The 17,364-nt window shown below is 34.7% G+C and overlaps 1 protein-coding gene across 11 annotated transcripts in view; it reads right to left on the bottom strand.

The window, feature by feature from the left end:
• Window positions 1–3,143: 3,143 nt before the first annotated feature.
• Window positions 3,144–17,364, bottom strand: part of QKI (QKI, KH domain containing RNA binding) — a 160,182-nt gene continuing 145,961 nt past the window's right edge. For 3 of the 11 annotated variants that reach the window (XM_072856222.1, XM_072856225.1, XM_072856231.1), the window contains 4 exons: window positions 13,689–13,776; window positions 11,089–11,385; window positions 8,301–8,375; window positions 3,144–3,595 (listed from right to left, as the gene is read on the bottom strand). In XM_072856222.1, coding sequence (XP_072712323.1) covers window positions 3,579–3,595; window positions 8,301–8,375; window positions 11,089–11,385; window positions 13,689–13,776 — 477 coding nt within the window. In that variant the 3' untranslated portion in view covers window positions 3,144–3,578. The other 8 variants (XM_072856224.1, XM_072856227.1, XM_072856223.1 and 5 more) reach the window with 7 other exon arrangements.

Raw genomic sequence — 17,364 nt, 5'->3', positions numbered from 1 at the left:
CAAAGAATCAAACTGGTTTCTGTACACCGTCACGGTTTACCAATACACTGGCATCTTTGCTCTTTTGCTGTGAGCCGACAGTAATTATTTTAGAGAAAGAAAAAGAAAGTGTGGAATTAGTAATGCAGATGCTGAAAGGCAAGTGGCAAGACTCTACAAGAAGAATGCCGCAAAAAATGCTACTTTGTTCCCATTTCTACTGGCACCTATTCCCCAAGGTAAAAGGCCAGAATGACCAAAGCCAACTTAATAGTAGTGTGCAGAATGTCAGCCGACAAACAACATAAAAACAAGTCACGTTGTGTTATCTGTGGTCACGTTCTTCAGGGTTAGTCCAGTAACTCAAGACTTTACATTCTTCCGTCTTTATTTGTTTATTTTAATTAAACATGTAATGGTTAATAAACAGACATAGTCCAGAGTTAGTAGGTTGGTATTATAACATTTATTAAAATAATGCTATGGGTTAATAGAAACAGCAAAGAACCAAAGAATTAAAATGCAAGCTATGTAAAAACCCAACTAAAACCCAAATATGTCTAATGTATTCATCCAGTAGCTAACTAAAAGCCCAAGAAAGACAACACTCCCAATATAATAAAGTACTGCAAAACAATTGGCAATTTTTCAGTTATCAAAATCGTGGGTTTTGCATTTTGTATCCTTTTTTCTCAATCAGGAAAAAAATTCTTTTGAATGTTATATAACATACATATAAAACAAGATAGAAAAATACATTATAAACTTGTAACAATGGCTGTAAATACATTATCTTACATGTTTCTCATAGGCAATAGGTTGGTTATGGTACATACATAGCATGAAACTACTAAGATAATAAAGAATAGACAAATACATGTCATCTGTACGGTTACATACAAGCGACACTCCCATCTACCCACTCTAAAAAAATTACATAATACTGTCAGAAAGAAGTCTTAAAACTACTTATTTTAATAAAGAAAAAGTCATTAAAGAATGATAATACTGAGAACCAAGGCATTCAGAGATTTCAAAAGTCATGCTTTTTTTTTTAAGTTGATCCAAAATTTTGTCAACTAAGTTTTCAGAAGTTTGTTCAGAGCAAACGTTACTTTCACATGTCACACATCTATTTCATACACTTCCCCTCCCCCCCCCAGTAAAAGACCTTTGATAAACATCTAAAACATCCAGGTTTTATCATAGTTGAGATGAAACTGGATCAAATACTGGTATTGTTTTAGCAAATCTCTCTTCAAATGTTCGAGTGTCGCAAGTTTATTCAATCAACCAACCAAAATAAAATCAAAATGGCACAGCATATACTGTAAGTAAAATCAACACAACTGTATGTGTAACAGGAAGACAAAGCCGGTGGCACAATAAACAAAAAGCTAGCTGAATACAAAAGGATGAATGTCTATTGCATAGTAAATAAACTGATAATTATTTCCAGGTGAGACAAGATGTTAGATGAGGTCACCATGCAGGTGCTTAAAAATGTAAGCCCTCTTAGCTTACTATTGACCTTTCATTTGGAAGCTGTGAAGATTTGCAGGAGGAGAATAAGTTGACAAGAGGGGAATAAAGTTATCACCTGATATTTGCCAAGTTTAGTACTGAGCCCCACGCGCAGTAATACTTAATGTTTTCAGAATTAAATACTGTGCGTTCAACAGCTTCAGCTCTTGCAATTGGCCAGCTATATGAATCTCATGTGGAAATAAAGGTTAAAAATAAAGTATAGCTGGACTTCAAACAACTAGCTGATATCCCTCTCCTGCTTATCTTACAAAGAAAAGCCAGCGGGCAGATATAACAGTAGTCAAAGAAGAGCTGAAAAATAAATAACTTGCATGCTGTTTGCCACTGCAGGAGCTGCTTGTGAAAACCGGGGACGCACTCAGACTATAACTGAAAACTAGTTAAGCACTTTCAATTTAATTATCCACAGAACATCAGTTTTCTGGGTGACGCTGAAGCCTACTATATTTGATGTATATTTATTCCAACCAAAATCAAGAAAACTCCTCTCCATCCCTGAACAAAAATGACATACTTCCAGCTCTACAAACATTTGTCAGCTAACAGTCTCATTTAGCATGAGACAGTCTGTATCACAGAACCCTTTGGTTTACATTGCACAAGTACGGCATTTGCTATGATTTAAAAAGTAGAGTGGTTGAAATAATGATGGGCTGGTTTGACAAAAACTTAGCAAATATTTTACGTAATGAGATTTTGGCAAAGTCACATCACACTAGTATGGCAAAAATCAGGTAATTAATATGGTCAACTCATCATTTGTCTTTCCTCACAGCTTCTTTCACATACTGGGCGACTGAGTGGCATGCAGTAACTTGTCTGAGGGAGAAGCTGATTATACAAGACATTTGACTAAATGACCATGAAGAAAATAAGGCACTTCCTTTTCTTTAGACTTATTCCAATACTTAAAAAATAAAAAAGAAAGACTAAAAGGCTCTTTTGGTCTTTTGTTTCTTGACAACCACCAGAAAAAATCATTTAATGAAATAAAGGGTTTCTTTGTTCTTTTTTTCTTTTTTTATAACACTTGAAAGTATAAAATGCTACATTTCCAAAAATATATTTTTTTTCTGCACCAGCACCCTTGTATAGTAAAAGTATCTACTTTTTTGTTCATTTTGTTTCAATGCACTACACTTTATCTACAATTTCATTACATGTATACAGCAAATAGGCAAGCATGGCTTTTACATCCTTAATGAATTTTTTTCTATACAGGGAGGTTTAAAAAAAATATTTGAACAGTTTGCCCAGTAATGTGACACATAATGCATGTACCTTGTTCTCATGTAATCTTCCGAGGAGATTAAAATATGGTTAAAATAATTTAAACTCAGATTTTGCTTTAATAGTGTTGCTGTTTTGTTCTCTGCATTAACGTAGTTCTGAAAAGTCATCGTAATCTGCATTTCATGGCACACTTTCCTTTAAAACGTCCAATTTGGCAGGCAATAGAAAAAAGGCTGCAACATCTGCCCTTTGAGGGCACCGGTAGTGACTAAACAGCGTATCAAATTTTGAATACTTTTTGGAATCCCTTCCCCAATGACATCCCTGACCAAAGGTTCATGCATGATGCATCATCACACAGTACATTCAGAGAGAGCTTTGACTTCTTTTTTTTTTTTTTTTTTTTTTTTTTTTTTGAGAAGAAAAATATTCCTAGAAGTCTCTCACAGTAACTGCCTCTGTCATCGGGTAGTTAAGGGACATCTGTCTCCATCTCGTGCGAGGCCTCCTTACCGTTCGCTTGGGGCGGGACACTAGAGGATGATCAGTGCGGAGGGATGAGTTGGACCTTATTGCTTTACTACTATTCAGTGCAGGTTCTAGAACCACTTTCACCCAAACAGGAGAACAACAAAAAGCGGAGTTGGAGGACAACAATTTCTTTGTCTGTTTTGTTAGATGGTAAGACGAACGGACAAGTGCCCCAGCTCGCTGCACTGAAGACAGGCAAGCAAAGGCGTTTACCAGTTAACTGATCAGCAGGCAGGCATGGTCAGGTCATCATTGGGTGAAGAGTTCAGAGGTCAGAAGGTCATAGGTTAGTTGCCGGTGGCGGCTGGGTGGTTAGAAACAAAAAAAAACAAAACAAAAAAAAGAAAGAAAAGATAGAGAAGAGATTAGTTCCAGCTAGTGACGGCTTAATGACAACATGAAAACTAATCACAACTAATAACAAAACCAAGCATGTTTAATTCTGACATACCGATCGACACCATCTACAGAATGCAATAAAATCATGACAGCCCTCCATCATGATTTGGACACGTGAAGGAGAAGCCCGCTCCCACAAAACCGGTTAACAGGAGAAATAGAGATAAAATACGACTAACGACTAATGGTTAGTAGCAGTCGATGAAGGAAATTGGAAAACAAAAAACGATGAACAGTTTTGGAACTGGGTAGAAGATTTCTGGAACAACAGTCAGTGCACAGCATCAGTATCTGACTGCTATTAAGCATTAGTACCTCCCCAAGTGCAAGCATTAAAGCAACTATTAATGATGGATGTGATTATTAATAACTGGTTGTTAAAAGAATGGAGTCATCTAAGGAATTCTGGACTTAGAGAAACAATTTGGTTCAACAAACTATGGGCCAAACAAAGGGTTTTTGTTCAATAAATTTTTTATTGCCTTTCATTTATTCTATTTACAAACAACATGGAATTTCTTGGCCTCATGATACAAAGCAATACTAAACTGTAGTCTAGCAACGTAGGCATCATCGTGGGAACCAGGAAAATGCTCAGCCTGCTACTTTAGCCAGCATTTTCCCGTTCGAAATACTATTTTACACATATAGGACACTTATAAAATGCACTTGCATGTAAACACTGTAAAAGTCCTGCCATTTTAAAGTCTATACTTAAAAAGCTCTAAGTACATCAAAAAATAGAGAAAATATCTAATTGATACTAATAAGGCATTTTAAAACTACAAACAGCTCTCTTTATTCATTTTCAAAGCTAATACTCTGCAAATACAATAAAATCTGACATTTCATATACATTCCTGCTTTATATTTTTATATTTTAAAAGAAGCCACCTGTAAATACTATTTTCTTTTGCAAAAAAAACCCCTCAAAAAACAAAAAACCAAAACAAAACAAAAATAAAACCCAAAAACACAAACAAATTACAGTAAAACATAAAAAAGTTCTCAAGTGGAAAGTTATCATTCCCAATGTTCTTGAGCTGTTCCTTCTTTAATCATTCTCTCACATTCTCCTTCACCAAACTTGGTCCACTTAACAGTAGTATGATTTTTTTTTTTTAATATTTTTTTAAGACTCATTCAACAGCTTAATTATAGCTAATAAATTCTGAGGTTGATAAAGTTTTTGTACTGTTGCCATTTTGACTAAGGCAGAGGAGATGAAAGTGAGAAAGGTATTCAGTGCAAAGTCAGATTTGTGCCATTACATAAAATGAAGTCCAGTAGGTGTAATATTCACAGATAGCATTGACTGAGCAATCTTTCTTGTGGGCTGATTTACTTTCACATAACAAAAATGGCCTATCATTTAGGATACAGTTCATAACACTACAAAAAATTACTACTGTAACGTAAATGAGACCACATGCTCCCTGAATTTTTTCAGAATCATGCTAAGTGGGATTTGTTTAAATTAAAACGGCTGTTTCAAAAATAAGCAAAAATAAAAATAAATATTTTATGTGGCACAATCTCACCACTTTACAGGTATACTAGAAACACAGACTCTTAAAGCATTTTGATACTGATTACAATTTTGATTAAATGGTATTAAAATTTATATATAAATTATGTGACAGTTGGTTTGGATAAAACATTCAAGAAAATTCTCAGCATTAATATTTCTTATGGAGTTTATAATGAAAGCAAGCTACTTTTTAAAAATACCAGTACACCTGTGATACATCCTCTGCCAAGTCTCTGGCCTTCTACAGTACACACAGGTTTGTCAACTGTGCAACACCATTTACAGTTTATTACAATTAAATCAGTCAGTCTCTCTGTTATAGGCATCAAATTCAATTTTGTATTATTCATAAACTGGGGTTTTATTCTGAGTTAAAATGAGCTATATTTTTCAACCCTTCACCAATTCTAAATGCTTAGTTGTAAGAGTAAAACATTTACACATTTGGGGATTCTTGCTTTAAATGCAGTGCTTATCTCTAAAAAAAAAAAAAAAAACAAAACACTACGCAAAGAATAAAAACCTACTTAAAAAGTGAATGCAGTAGTACTACAAAGTCATCTGAAAGTCAATTTAGAATTTAAAAAAAAACTTTAGACCCAATGAATGCAAAAATAGATTTAGTGACATTTAACTATATAAAAAAAAGTTTCTGCATTGAAAAAAAAGTATTTCGGTTTGCTGACATTGTTTTTCATGGCTATAGCTATAGGAGTATATCGGTGACAGAACAACCAAATAGGTGAATATGGTAAATGCTGATAGTATTTTAATTCTACAACATAATTTTAACACATTAAAAGAAACTGTTTTATTGCTGAACAAAGATCTCTTCAAAACCTTTTGTGAAACTGTTAAATCTGTGCAGTGATAATCTAGGATTTCAAATTCAAAATACAATGACGTACAGTTGTAAAATTAACTTTGTGTCAGTTTCTTAATACACACTGGGATTATTTAGATAAGACTTTAAAATAACATTCTCCTGAAATATCAGCATGGTCTTCATGCTAAAAGAGAGAGGTATGCATGCCTTATTCCACAGGAGACAAGCCATGTGTATTTATTCATTTACTTAAGACAGTGGGCTTCCAATATGGCTAGATATGAACACTGAATTATTAGAAAATGGCTGTATTTTAAAAGAAGGTGAAATTATACCATTAACTTCAATTACTTATAAGTGACCCAGATGAAACATCTAGGACCTTCCAAAATATTTAAAATCTATGTAGAGTAAACATTACAATGATGAACTTAAACTATAAATTGGTATTCCAGCCACTCCCCGCCCCCCGTGCTTTATCAGTGTATTTACTAGTTGTCTCAGGCAAATATCTAATTAAACAAAAAGGTAGTCTCACCTGTCACCTGAAACTACCACTGCAGATTATGAAAGACCATTAGCAAAAACTGATTTTTGCAACATCAGGTCAAACTTTCAAAGATAACCAAATCCTTACTACTCACTACTCTCGACAGAGACAGGTTTTATTCTTTTTTCTATTTACTTTTTTATTTCTTTCCCTCCTTTTTTTTTTTTTTTAAACATGGGCTATGACCTTATTCTGATTCTACCCTGTTGCCCATTGAAGAGTTCTGAAGAAATGAGGACAAGCCAATGGGCTGTAAATAGTGTGTGGTAATATAAACGAAGAAGCAATCTTCTAGAAAACTTAAGTAGTGTCTTGTTATCAGCTTTACACTTTCTGTAAAGCATAAGATCCTTACATATGAAAGATGAAAGTGTTATATAAATATAGGAAATATCCAGGAGGGCCCTTTTTACTGTACTGACTGAAATGTGTATTGTTTCTTGTAGTTAATTTATGGGAGGTTGTGAGAAGTGAAGTGTAGTCAATGTTAGGAGATGTCAGATCTGTCACCTGAATTTGACTTTTGAATATTACAATATCATGGAAGCCTGCACAACACTGATTTTGATGAGAGCAGAATAATAATACTTAGCACATAACGCTTTGCATCCTCAAAGCCCTGTACAAAACAAGAACCCCCACAACACCCCTGTGAGGTAGGGAAGTATTATTATCCTTATTTTACAGATGGGAAAACATACACAGAGAGATTAATGACTTGCCGAAACCCACAGTGAGTCAGCAGCAGGGATGGGATAAGAATTCAGCCCACACACTGCTTCCTAGCCAATGTCAATAAACCGAAAATAATAACTTTTCTCAATAAGCTTAAATACTTCATTCAGGGGTCCAAAGGCATTACACTTGAGGAACAGGAGAAAAATGAAGATTTACTTTCCATTCAAGGATTAAAGAGAGATGCCCAAATATTGGATGTCATCTCACCAACAGGACTTCAAAAGTTGCTTCTCCTTCAGGTTACACATTTTAGCAGCAAAAGGCAAATACCAAGAAACAGATTTTGGCAAAAAACCAAAACACCCTCCCTTCCCCCACCCTTAGTAATTCAAACTCAAACAACTTTTGAAGTATTATCTTCACAGCCCTTACCTTTCTGAATTCAGTCAGGTATCTGAGAACATGCATCCTCCTCATAATATACAGTACAGTGGCTCAAAAGTTTATTGGGAAAAAAGGAATCTAAATCTTCAGATTTCTCCAGACACAGACAGGAGGCATTTATTCCTTTACTTCTTTCTCATTAAGCAACCATCCATTCATTTTATTTTGCAACACCAATCTGATATTTCCACATCAATTAAAAGAACAAATTGGGGGGGGGGGGGGGGGGAAGGGGAGATGGATGGACGGGACACGACCAAATGAATTATTGCAGCACTGAATTCATAGTGTTTCCTAATGCAGATGGAGCTTTAAATAGTTTTTAAAAGGGAATCCGTTATAGCGTTTATATTAAATAGATCACAAAGTTTATATATTTAATTGAGCTGGGAAAGCCAAGTTTACAAAATGTGTTTAAAACTGCAAGCATTCCCAAAGCTCTAAAATATTAACTATTCAGATTTTTGAGAAAAATAATGAATGGGTCAAAATATGGTATTTGGTTAACCAGCTGTGGTGTTGCAAATCTCATGTACACTCAAAGCACTTCTTACAAACAAGAACTGCAGAACTAAACTAACCTCGGTCTGCGGTCACAATCCTTTGGTAAGGATGGACACGCATATCGTGCCTTCGAACTTTAGTAGCCACCGCACCTAGTTAAATTGCAATTACCAAGACAAAGTTAGAAAACATTCAAAGAAAACATTAACAGCAGGTTTATCAAAATGGATTTAAATGATCATTAACTACAAAAGTTCATTTTAAGAAAAGCAACAAGTTAAGGCACAGTAGTTTCAAATCTTAATCTTAAAGAGAAGTTTATCTGTGCAGATTAATATTGCATTTATTTTAAACATCCTGGCCTTAACCTGTTTAATCCATTCATTTACAATCCCAAAATTACAGTATTTCATGAAATCTATTAGACCCAAGCACATTTAAGCTTTACTAGTCACATATTCACTGAAGTGCCTTTCTTGCAGCAGGACTATTTTAAATAATGCCATCTTTTAATACTGACATTTATTTGCTAACCTTAAGATCACTTCCAGTTCTACCACAAAAAAAAAAGTTTTAAAGCAATTCTTCAAGCCTACAGATTGTGATTTTAAACTTTAAGTCAATAAGTATGAACTGCAATGAATTAGGTGATTAGTAAAGCAAACACTATATAGAACACTTAGCAGTCAGTATACTACTATACACTCATAAATTACAGCTACTCTGTAATAATAGGAGCTAATCCAAATTAATAGCACTATTTTATTTTAAATCTATGTGCAAAAAGTGCAAGTAAGTCACTGACTGCTAGGCCAAGCTTTTTTCAAGGCTGCTGAAACTAAGCATTTGTTAAAATTCAGATCTGATGAAGGATCAGTTAAGACCGTTCTTGAATTCTTAGCCTTTCGTTGGGAAAGCCATACCTGAAGATAAAAGGAAGGGAATTAAAAGTTAGTCACCAACTAAAATTTGATCCCAGCACAAATATCCCCCAAAATACTAATAGGGATGCATTTCTCTGCCATTTTTAACAGAATTATTTTAAGACATCTCAAATGTCCACCACAAAAATGGACAAACTACAGCATACTATTAATGAGAATGAGTGTATTAAGAAATAAAGCTCAATGAAAAACTAATCTAATTCAATTAACTCTATACAACTGCTCAGATAATAGAGCAGATGTATGAAGAGTTATTGATTCTATGCTACCTAAGTGGGGGTATGGTCTGTCTGTCTGTCATCCCCGCCCTTTCCTTTTTAAAATAATATTATTTGCTGAGATAGGTTTTGGACAATACATCTGTGCTCTCAGCGCTAAGCCCAAAAGTATGCAATGGTTTCAGATGCCATTTTAGCAGTAATTTTCCCCTCCTTTCTCTTTATAGAAAATCCTGTGAGAAATCAAAGTTCCCTGTATCGTATTAAATTATTACTATGGAATGATGTATTTCTTTACTTGCTATTAACTGAATTCAGGAGAGGGGTTTGCCACTAACCAGCAACTGATAGCTACTGTGACGATGCCTGTAACTGTAACTTTACCCCAGGACGTATCGCAAGTGGACTCGCAGATTGGGGGTGGCGGAGCTGGGGAGAACATTTACATGTTTGAGGGAAATTAATTATAACATTATCATATGCTCACTGAGTTTTGGCTATGGGGTAACAGACAACAACCACAAGCTGCTCAAAGACAGACCCTACTGCATACTTTTGTCCTACGAACATTTTTATTATTGATTCACTAATCCTGAAAAGCAGAAGTCTGAAATACATTTTCTTTTTTACTGTATAAAATACAACTTGGGAACATGCACACATACAGATAACTCAACAAGTATTTGTCACGTAAGTGAAACACTGATTTTTTGCAATACTTTCAACAAAAATACTGCCTTTGAACCTTATTGTCCAGCGTTCATTAGAGATGTTTAGAATTTGTGTAAATCAATAACTGCCACTGAACAAACTAAGATCAAAGTCCTATAAAATCAACATTATGCAGCACCAAGGTCATATGCAATTCAGAACAAGCTGAAGAGAAAAGATTATTTAGATTCTGTAGAAGGTAGGAAAGGAAGAAACTATTGGAACTGCTTGTTCCATATTGACCAGTTAACTGAATTGTCACGGCTGCTTTATCATTCTCGCCTTCACACAGCAAGTCAACAGTCTGAAATATTAGGAATGATGGACATTTCAATCCAATGTATATAAAAGAAGTCATCAGTAAAGTTACTAATTGTATCATCCTTTGGTCAGAACTTAGTTTGCTTTATATTCATTCACTGAAATGATTTTCTATTTGCAAAATGATTTACAGCTTTCTGACGTTGAGGAGAGATTTATCAGTTGTGTACTAAATAAGCAAAAGCAAAAATAAGCAAAAACCCCAACAAACTGAAAAAAGACCTTTACATTCTCTCCAGTTTTGCTGCTAAAAAGGTATAGCAAAATAGGAAGGTCTCTCTTCCAAAGATTACTGGAAATTAATTTATGTTGAAGAAAGCACAAAGAAATCTGGTATTTATGGGAACCCAAATGAGATATAATAGATGTCAACTTGTATTTGTTTTTTTTTTTCCCTTGCCTATGTATCCACCATCTAGAGTTATAAAAACATTAAGGTTTTATTTTCAGTAATCTTATTAATATACTAAACACACATATTTAATAACGCAAAACATGTTAAAATCTTTAAGAGTTACACCATTTGAGCAGTTTTCCTAGGTAGTTTTGATATACCTGAGATAAGATTGTTGCTTCAAATTTTTTTCTTTGAGCCCCATGACCTCTACCTTGCAAATACCACAAAAGCATAAGCAATATATTCTCCAGTCATTCGCGTACAAAGATCTTACCTAATACACCACTAGGTTCAATAGGATACTCAAGGATTGATGTAGCTGGTGCCAGCGTGTAGGGGTATTCATATGGTGTGTAAATTAAACCAGCTTCGGGTCCAGGTGGAACTATTGCAGCAGTGGGATGAGGAGTTCCGTTTGGCATGACAGCGGTTTGTATTTGTCTGATCAAAGGCATTATGGTAGGGCCAGCTGGCGTAGGAGTACGCAGGGCAGCTGGTGGGAGAACAGGCGCAGGCCCAGTAATAATCCTTGGAGCCTGGGCTGTTGCTGCAAGAGAAAAGGCAAGGGCTGCTACAGTAAGCAAAGAAATTCAGAGGAAAGTATGGAGATAGCAGTACAAAACGTGGAAAGAATGGGAAAAAAGGGGAAAAGTAGGAAAGAAGAAAAATAAAAGGAAATCATTAGTACATGCGCTGATCACACAGTGCCAAAGCACACCATTCAAATGCAAACAGCTTTCCATTTTCCAGTGTGATTAAGTATGAACATGCAAAATAAAAAAGCCATTGTAAAACAGTGAGGTAGATTTCTCAAACAGGTTACACAGCACAAAAGCTCCATTTAGACCACATTTCTTCATTTATGCTATCAAGACTGCATGAGACTGAGATGCATGCAGGAGATACGAGGAAAATACTGTCATAATCAAATACAGAGTACAAAATTTAGTGCAACTATAGAGTCCACAGATACTCAGTTATGCAGAGCTGCCATATGAGTCTACAGTTTTTATACATCTTAAAATTGTATTTAAACATATACACAATTCCAGTTTCCAGGAACAGTGAAGTTAAAGATGACCTAGAAACACAATGCATCTCCTCTCCTACTTTAGCATGAATAAAATAGACTCAAAAGTGATTTCTGTACCAAAATCCCCAAAATAAAACTTTCTTTGTATTAGAAGTTCACTATGGCCTTGCTTAAGTTAAAGAAAATAGGTGCTTTTTTTAAAAAAAAAAAAAAACAAACAGTGCTAGCACGTTTCATTAAGTGTTATTTGAAGCCTGTTGGCACACAAGAAGAATAACTTAAAACACTAACACATCAGCTGGTAACAGTCAATCTTAAAGGGTTATAATTTATAGATTTCTATGCACTACTGTTGATCTACATTGATTTAATTAACTTACAGGTGGTCTGAAAAGAGAAATGTGGGGGAAAATTTTCAGATTTGAGACTGTTGTGGTTTTTAAATATTTTTTTTTTAAACAAAAGTGCTCAGACTTAATGTATAATTAAAGAAGAACCCTCAAACATTTTAATTTCCTTTCTTAAACAGAAATAAACCAGTATGGCTTCTATATCTTCAAGTTTTCAGTAAAATCAAAACACAAACAGTAAAATTGTCTTATTATCAAAAAGTAAGTATTAGTGTGGAAATCTCTAGTCAAAAAATGAAAAAGAAAATCCATCTTCCCACTTACACTGATACAATAGACCAATGGGAATAGATCAGACAAAGAAATTGCTCAAATTAATATAAAGGTTTCTATGCAACAGTTTGCATCAGTTTAAGCTAATCTGAAAGCTATTTTACTCATAAATTTGCAATAATTTAGAGACTAAAATATATTAAAACTGATCTAGCTTTAAATATTACAATGTTCAGTAGGGCTGAAAGATTTACCACTACCATTGTAGTGGTAAAAGCCCTTGCTTATGTCTCTTTTCAAATCAGAATAATTACACTGGTGTAAGCACTCTCAAATTGACCTAACCGCATTCCAACCTTTAAACATATTCAACATTGAAATGGTAACTGTGTGGAGAAACAAATTTGCAAATATCAGTAGGCCCTTAGTGAAAAGACTGATTTAACTGTGCTTACATTTGACATCTGTATCACAGCTACAGCAAAAATTTACTTTGGAACAGTATCAGCAACTACATTTTCAGGAGGAGAAATTAGCTTTTCAACTAGAGAAAATAATTTGTATCAGACATAATAGGTATATGCTCTCATTAGTAGGTGTATGTAATTAATTTTCAAGTGTGAACCTGTGCATACATGCGCTTGCAAAAGCATTCTCACACAAATGTAATGGAAGAAATCATAAAAATGGCTCATTACATCACTGATCCCTGTGAACTCAGCTGTGAAATCAGTTGATGAATTGTTGGAAAAACATAACATTGGGGGGGCACATGCAAGCAAGATGAAAGGAAGGAATATAATACAGAAAAATGTATTCACAGTATCCTGAACATCTGTAACATTTTCAAATTAAATCTCTAAAAATAAAATTGAAAAGGAGTCCATTGTCTTTTATAGGTATTAAGGAAAAAATGATTGTAAAATAGAAAAATATGGTTTAAGGGTTGAATTTTTTTAAACTAGATATTTGTAAATATTTCAACCCAGACATACTGTTTAAAAAAAGAGGGAGGAAAAAAACCCTAAAAAACCCCCAAACTGACATAACTTATCTCCAGAACATATTTTCTGATGACTACCTACTGTTCTGTTGGTTTTTTACTGCCTTCCATTCTCCAACACGGTTGCTACTGTACATTTGCCAAAAAGTAGCTTTAAGAATCAAAACCTGCAAACATTAATATGGCATTGACCCTCGAGTTTATGACACGCTTACGTGATTTGATGTTGGCATCTCTGTAGGTGCCATTCAGAATTGCAAGCTCCATCAGCTGCATCTTTTTAAGGCTGTCTTCTCCTTCTGCCTGTGTGTGAAAAGATAGGACGAAAGTCAGGCTTATTAATTCACTAGTGCACAAGATCTAAGGAACCTAGAATAAAATGCCTTTAAGTTTTAACCAAGCAAAATACCTGCTTACCATCAGTCATAAAACCAGTAAGCTTTGTCAACTTTTCCTTAAAATTGAGTTGCCTGTTGTCTATCATTAAGTGGTGTTGATAAATATCTTAGAAGAGTTTTGAAAAAGGCTCATACCATAAATTATAAAAATAGGGTTAAGTGTAAGTTGTGTTTCACAGAAATGGTTTAAAGAATTTTTTTCTCAAGTTTTAGGAAATGTTTTCATGTACTCCTGAAGGGATCTTTTAAAAAATTTTATTATTAGGCTACAGGAAGAGTAGACACCACAAATTTTAAGCAACTTCAATTTATTGTAACTTGCTCTACTGTAGTTGATAGTGACTACTTTGGGGCGCAGGGCACCAAAAATAAACAACGAACTTTAAGTAGCTTTCCAAACAGGTCATCAACAACTGCTATAAGGCAGAATTCATAATTCTGGCACATGTAGATATATTCTGATTAGGATATAACTACTATTTACACAGTATACATTATTCTTGGTTTTCCTTCAATATAAATTACTTCCCTGAAGTTATCTACTCCATTGGTATCCTGCAGCTTACATAAATACTACACAGTATTCAGTGAAAAAGCACACTTTTTCAGTTACTAACAAAAATATTTCTAATTAGTACAATTATAGTTTTAAGACCAGACATTTTCTGATCTGTCTTTCCAGAAAGACTACCATTTGCATAGTCTACATCCTATCACCCAGAAAACAAGATTATGATATAGGAAACCCAGGAGAGATAGTCAGCATCTACTTTAATGTTAAGTTACCACCTTGCTTCTTGTACTGAATGCCACTGCTGAAATTCTCAGTCAGATGGAAAAGAGGGCAGCTTCAGTGTCAGCTGCATTGAATTCTTCCTTTGCTAAACAGGATTTCTTATATTTTTACTTATCCCGTCTATTCACACAGTGTTTTCCAGATATTTGGAACAGCATTTTCCAAGTTAATGGGAAACTGGATAACAACATACTGTGCCATCCGTTCTGAAAATCTTACAGTCTGATTTCAGAGAGAGTTGTTCACCTGTCTTAAACTACAACTCTTACAAGATGGTTTGAACTAGGACTTCCAAGATCATGAGTGATTACAAAAAAAACCCCCCAGAATTAAAAGCCACAAAGAATAGCAATTGCCACCAATAGCCAAAAAAAAAATTCTGTTAAATAACTTGTGTCCATTACAGAACTGCACCGGTGAAACACCATCTCAAACTAGTTAAGAGTTACTAGGATTATCTACACACAGTGTTCCAAGTATATAGGGAAATATTTTTTCAGGCTAGTTTGCAGCAAAATATTGTCATACATACTTTACTCCCAAACTACGGAAAAGTAATTTACTAAATTACAAGACAAAAAAAGTTTTTAAATTTTATCTAAGCAAATATAGTACTTAGTGTGAGGTATGCTCAAGGACCACCACCCCTTGCAATGGAAACTTTAACATCTGATTTTTATCAACAACTTAAAATCAACATGGTAAGATGGGTCAACACTAAATTACTTTCAGATGTCAGAAGTGAAAGTCCTAACTGTAATACTGAGGACTTCCATAAACACAAAGATTACACACAGTAACAATTTATGTTGTTAAACATTCAGAATATACTGAAAGTTAGACATTTTCTTTATACATTAAATACTGTGTGACAGACCAAGCTAACACTAATATTGAAAAAGGAAATACACATTCAATTACCATTTTAACTACAAATTAATTGTACAGTTAAGTACTGTACTATCCAGAAACCTCAGACGCCATAGTCATTAAAATGAGACTCTCTGGAATACAAAATGTACTGATTATAGCATGCTTAATATGACATACTCAGAAGAGACTTACAATTCACATGCAAAATATTTTTTTTTAAGAAACTTATTCCATTGCATCTTTGCTGGTAAATTACTTAGACAATCATGATGCAATAAACCCAATTCCAAACCTATCTGCCTATCCAGAGCTCACAAATTTTTGTCACTCTGGATATACCTTAACTAATTTATTTTAGCAATAAAGATTTTTAACACATTGATTCCTCTTCTCCCCTCCCTCCATAATGGTTATACTTTGTTATTGGCTTTTTGCTTGGGTTCCTTTATTTATTTAATTGAAAGTGTGTAACAAAAAAACCTCCTCATAATGTCAGCTGCATCTCCCATATAGTTCCATTAATGTTACTAAAATTGCTCACTTCCTCCAAATAAGAGTTCAGGTGATTGATCTGACACCATTAATGAGTCTCAGTAAATGCTGAATCTTACATTCCACTGGCTAGGATAATTTTAGTAACTCTAATCCCAGATTTTGCACCACAGTGAATATTTTCCAAATGTAACTATTTATAGGATAATAATTTTAAGACCTAAAACATTTTTCCCTTCTGACATCCTCAAAAGGAGGAGTTATAACAACTTAAAAGCAATAAAAGACAGACAAAGTAAGCATTCTTACTTTGGATCTTTAACATTTTCCTATAGGTCACTATGCTTCCTATGAGAAAAGATGTTGCAATTATCTAGGTTTTATCATGTATGTTTACAAAAATTATAATGGACTTCAGCATACAAAACAGACCAAGTCCTTAACTTTTATTTTTGAGATTTACTTCTCTGGAGTACTGCTCAGCAGCTGATAAACTTTTGTTCTTTTAAACCGACTCCAAAACATAGTTTAAAACTTTTCCTTAAAGACTGTTATCAGTGATAATTCACGGATGTGGACTTGCATTACTAGACATTAACACTGTCTTTCAACTTCTGGTATTTTCTTTTTCAAAGCATTTATTGGATAGAGAGAAAAACCCCAACCCAAAGAAAAAAAAAAACAAAAACAAACCCACTTGAAAAACATCTTCAATGCTGACCACAAGGTCATCATTCCGACTCCTCCCAGAAGATGGCACTGTTTATTATACAATACTTTCTCCCCAAGACATGGGTGCTTAGAACTATTTGCATCACCCTACCAGTACTGCTCGAAATCCTACCACCCCCTCACATCCTAAATTTGCAACAGTCGCTTGCCACCTCTCTTCAAGGCATAAGTCACAGAAGTGGTCAGGACCCTTTCAGATATGCTGTCACGTCCTTCATTCTCCAGTATCAAGCTCTCTGCTCGAACATATTCACCAATAGCCAAACCCTCAAACTTCCAAGAGCTGGGATAGAGCAATGGGCACATGTTTTTGCCTGTCCTATCCTCTCTCTTCCTTGCTGACAGATGATCAAATGAGGCACACCGATGCAATCTATCTTAGCTCCAGGCATTTCTGCAGGCACTCTCTGTTAAAGCAAAGAGAGGTTGCATCAGGGATACAAAGGCAATCTCTAAAGGGACAGTACATTACCTGTACAAGAGCTACAACAAAGCTCAGTCATTTGTACCAAGAGGAAACTACTTTGAGCAAACATCAATAAGGTCACTTAAAGCCAGATTTGCATTACTAAGTTGAAGCTCAAGTGATTGACTCAAACC

Source organism: Ciconia boyciana, chromosome 3 (genome assembly GCF_034638445.1).
Source record: "Ciconia boyciana chromosome 3, ASM3463844v1, whole genome shotgun sequence".
NCBI lineage: Eukaryota > Metazoa > Chordata > Aves > Ciconiiformes > Ciconiidae > Ciconia > Ciconia boyciana.
The sequence above is the reverse complement of the archived record's forward strand: the minus strand, read 5'-3'. Positions and strand labels throughout refer to the sequence as shown.